Genomic DNA, 3,357 nt, shown 5'->3' on the forward strand with positions numbered 1-3,357 from the left:
TGCAGTGGGCGCAGTCTGGCAGGCAGGGGCGTGGCCGTTCCCTAAGCAGGAACACGCAGATGGTGACAGATAGATTCCATGTGGTGGTGGGGTGGTGGCCACAGGGGCAGCAGAGCAGACGTGGCCCTCAGCTGAGGAGGGGAGCAGACCTGTCGTTGGTCACCGTGGGTTTCGGCTGTACATGGGCGAAGCGATTCCTGCTCACGGACCTGGCGCCATAGTCGTCCATACCCTGGGAGAAGGCGGGCACCGCCACGCTGTAGGGCCGCTGCTTGAATGTGGCGGCCATCTGGGTGGGGAAGGCCCGGGAGGACGTGCCATAGTCGGGGATGGGGGGGTGGCAGGGCCAGGTCGTCCTTGTCCAGGAGGTTCCCGGAGCTGCTGCTCTTGCCCTGCTGCAGGAGCTTGGTCTCGCTCTGGCCATAATGCCAGCCACCACGGGCCTCGGGCACCAGCAGGGTGATGAGGTCCCCTTCCTTGAAGCTCAGCAGGGTGCTGTTGTCCCCCGCTGCGTGGGAGAAGATGGCCTTCACCCGCATGCTCCTGTTGCGCTGCAGGCCGGCAGCCATGGAGCTGGAGCGGGACAGAGTCTTGTTCCCAGTGGCGGCATAGCTGTATTGGGGGGTCACGCTCTTGCGCACGGGCAGCGTGTTAGAGCAAGAGTAGCTCAGCTTCCTCTGGGACCCAACAAACGGTGCCAGCTCGGGGGGCACCGGCAGGGGCTTAGCCCCCGGAACGGAGTCTGAGATGACCGGGTTGGACTTGGAGGCCGACAGAATGCCGGGGAGGGTGGCACCGTTGCTGCTAGCCACTTGCTGCATCAGCTGGACCGCGCGGTCGGGGATCTTGTTGGGGTCAGCACAGCCTGTTGCCACAGCGACAGCTTCTGGGCCAGCAGCTCCTTGCCCTTGGCGCGGTAGGCGGCAGCGTTCTTGGCCACGGCCAACCGCTTCTCCACGAGGAAGCAGAACCGCCGGCGCTCCTCGGTGAGGGCCCTCTTGTAGGCCTCGGACACGTAGCCCTCCAGCTCGCCCTGCTTGTTGCTGATGGCATCGATGTACTGCAGCTCCTTGTCCGAGAACTTCGGCGGGGTCTTGCTCCCCTGGCTCTTCTTGCGGAGTTTCTTCAGCTCAGCCTGACACTCGTCCAGGGCGTCACCTTTGCTCCGTCTGGTTTTGCTTCAGCTCGGCACTCAGGTACCTGCTTGACCTTGGCGAAGGTGGCGGTCTCATGAGCCCTGCACCGTGAAGCAGGAATCCGCAGCCCCGAACACCGTGCCCCGCTCGCGGTCCCCTGCGCCCTCCGCTCAGCACCCCCGGGACGACGGCGATGCTCAAGCACTGTGGACTTTCAGGTACGGCTCCCTGGTGTGGAGGCCTGACTTCACCTACAGTGACAGCCGTGTGGGCTTTGTGCGCGGCTACAGCCGCCATTTCTGGCAGGGAGACACCTTCCATCCGGGCAGCGACAAGATGCCTGGCGGTGTGGTGACTCTCCTTGAAGATCACGAGGGCTGCACTCGGGGCGTGACGTACCAGGTGCCAGGCAAGCAGGTGAGCGAGGCCCTGAAGTTCCTGAATGTGCGGGAGGCAGTGCCTGGCAGCTATGATACCAAGGAGGTCACTTTCTATCTTCAAGATGCCCCTGACCAACCACGCAAGGCGTTGGCCTATGTGGCCAGCCCAGAGCTCCCTGGCTACCTGGGCCCTGTGCCTGAGGAGGCCATCGCTAGGCAGATACTGGTCTGCCGAGGCTTCTCTGGCCACAACCTTGAGTACTTGCTGCGGCTGGCAGACTGCATGCAGCTCTGTGGGCCTCAGGCACAGGCTGAGCAACTGGCAGCCATTGTGGACGCTGTGGGCACCATGCTGCCCTGCTTTTGCCCCACTGAGCAGGCTTTGGCCCTGGTCTGAGGGGCTGAGCCCCTGCACGGAGTGCCCATGTGGACATCCGGGCCAGACATCCACTCCAGTGCCCAAGATTGACTTAATACAGTTAGAGCCCACTGAGAGGCCATGGTGGGTGGTTGGGGCTTCTCTTTCAAAGCCCCTGCCTGTCTGCAAGCCTCCAGCTCTCTGTTCAACACCGACTTAACAACTTGAAACTTTATTTATTGCACCATGTTGGTGTGGTGGACAGGGTGGGGGGGCCTGCCCTGGACACAGGCGCCCTGCTGAGCAGTGGCCCCACCCCAGGCACCTGGAGTCTGGCCACATTCCCCCCAGTGCTGCTAACCCCACACCACCCAGGCTTCCACCTCTCCAGGGAGTCTCCAAGAGCCTTGATCCTCTGCCCACTCAGACCAACTATTCCATAGCTCTGGAAACTCTGCCTGCCAAAGGTCCCAGCATGCCAGATGAGGGCAGCAGGGAGTGAGGAGAGGGGCCCCTACCAGGATGGAGGCCCCTGTCAGCCCTGCTCCACCCAGTCCCCAGGGCAGAGCTAGATCTGATACCTGGACACAACTGTTTCCCCATTTGGTTTTGTTTCCCTGTTCCTCTGTCTGCTGGTCTGTCTGGGCCACTCCTGTCTGTCTGTTCCTGAGAAACTCATCACTACAGGCCCTGGAACTTTTCCAGTCCATCCCATACTATTATCCATAAACTGGTCTCTATCTGAAAAAAGACAAAACAAAACAAAACAAAACTAGATATGAGGAAATAGATGGAATGTCTGGTGAGCACCAAAGAACTCTCTGCATTCTATCCAATGAGGGTGTTTGGCTAATCAGAGAGTCCTTTAGGGAATTCTGAGTCTGCCTCGCTCAGGACCAAGCAATCCTGGGGCACAACTGGACATGTATTCCTCTTAACTCCAAAGTGACTGGCCATGGCAGAGAACTAAGGAACAATCACAAGACTTGTTATTTCTGTGACTCAGATGAGCACAGAGTTAATAATAATCAAAGCTATCATTAATTGAGCACTTGCTATGTGCTAAGTCCAGATCCCCTGTATTATCTCATATCAGCCTCAAAGTAACCCAGGGAGATAAATAGTACTGTTAGCCCCATTTTTGTTTTCGATTTTTTTTACCGTAGTAAAATACATGTAGCATAAAATTTAGCATCTTAAAAATATTTAAGTGTACAGTTCAGGGGTATTAAGTACATTCATATTGCGCAACCATCACTGTCATCCATCTCCAGAACTCTTTTTATGTTGCAAAACTTAAACTCTGTACCCATTAAACAATAACTTTCCATTCCTCTGAACCCACAACCCTGGCAACCACCATTATACTTTCTGTCTCTATAATTTTTCTAAATTTCAGAATATGACAGGGGTACAAACGCTTTGGTCACATAAATTGCCTTTGCACCAGCTGAGTCAAAGCTGCAAGCATGCTCATTCTCCA

At 56.8% G+C, this 3,357-nt stretch overlaps 1 protein-coding gene and 1 pseudogene across 1 annotated transcript; one reads left to right on the forward strand and one right to left on the reverse strand.

The window, feature by feature from the left end:
* Nucleotides 1-127: 127 nt before the first annotated feature.
* Nucleotides 128-1,232, reverse strand: LOC138379688 (BAR/IMD domain-containing adapter protein 2 pseudogene; annotated as a pseudogene).
* Nucleotides 1,233-1,238: 6 nt separating this feature from the next.
* LOC138379689 (glutathione-specific gamma-glutamylcyclotransferase 1-like) lies at nt 1,239-1,913 on the forward strand (the record flags this gene model as incomplete). The annotated part of the gene is made up of 1 exon (XM_069464822.1): nt 1,239-1,913. A coding segment is annotated over one exon (675 nt), but the record flags the coding sequence as incomplete, so codon positions are not given.
* Nucleotides 1,914-3,357: the final 1,444 nt, after the last annotated feature.

The sequence above is a fragment of the Eulemur rufifrons genome, unplaced genomic scaffold (genome assembly GCF_041146395.1).
Source record: "Eulemur rufifrons isolate Redbay unplaced genomic scaffold, OSU_ERuf_1 scaffold_123, whole genome shotgun sequence".
Taxonomy (NCBI): domain Eukaryota; kingdom Metazoa; phylum Chordata; class Mammalia; order Primates; family Lemuridae; genus Eulemur; species Eulemur rufifrons.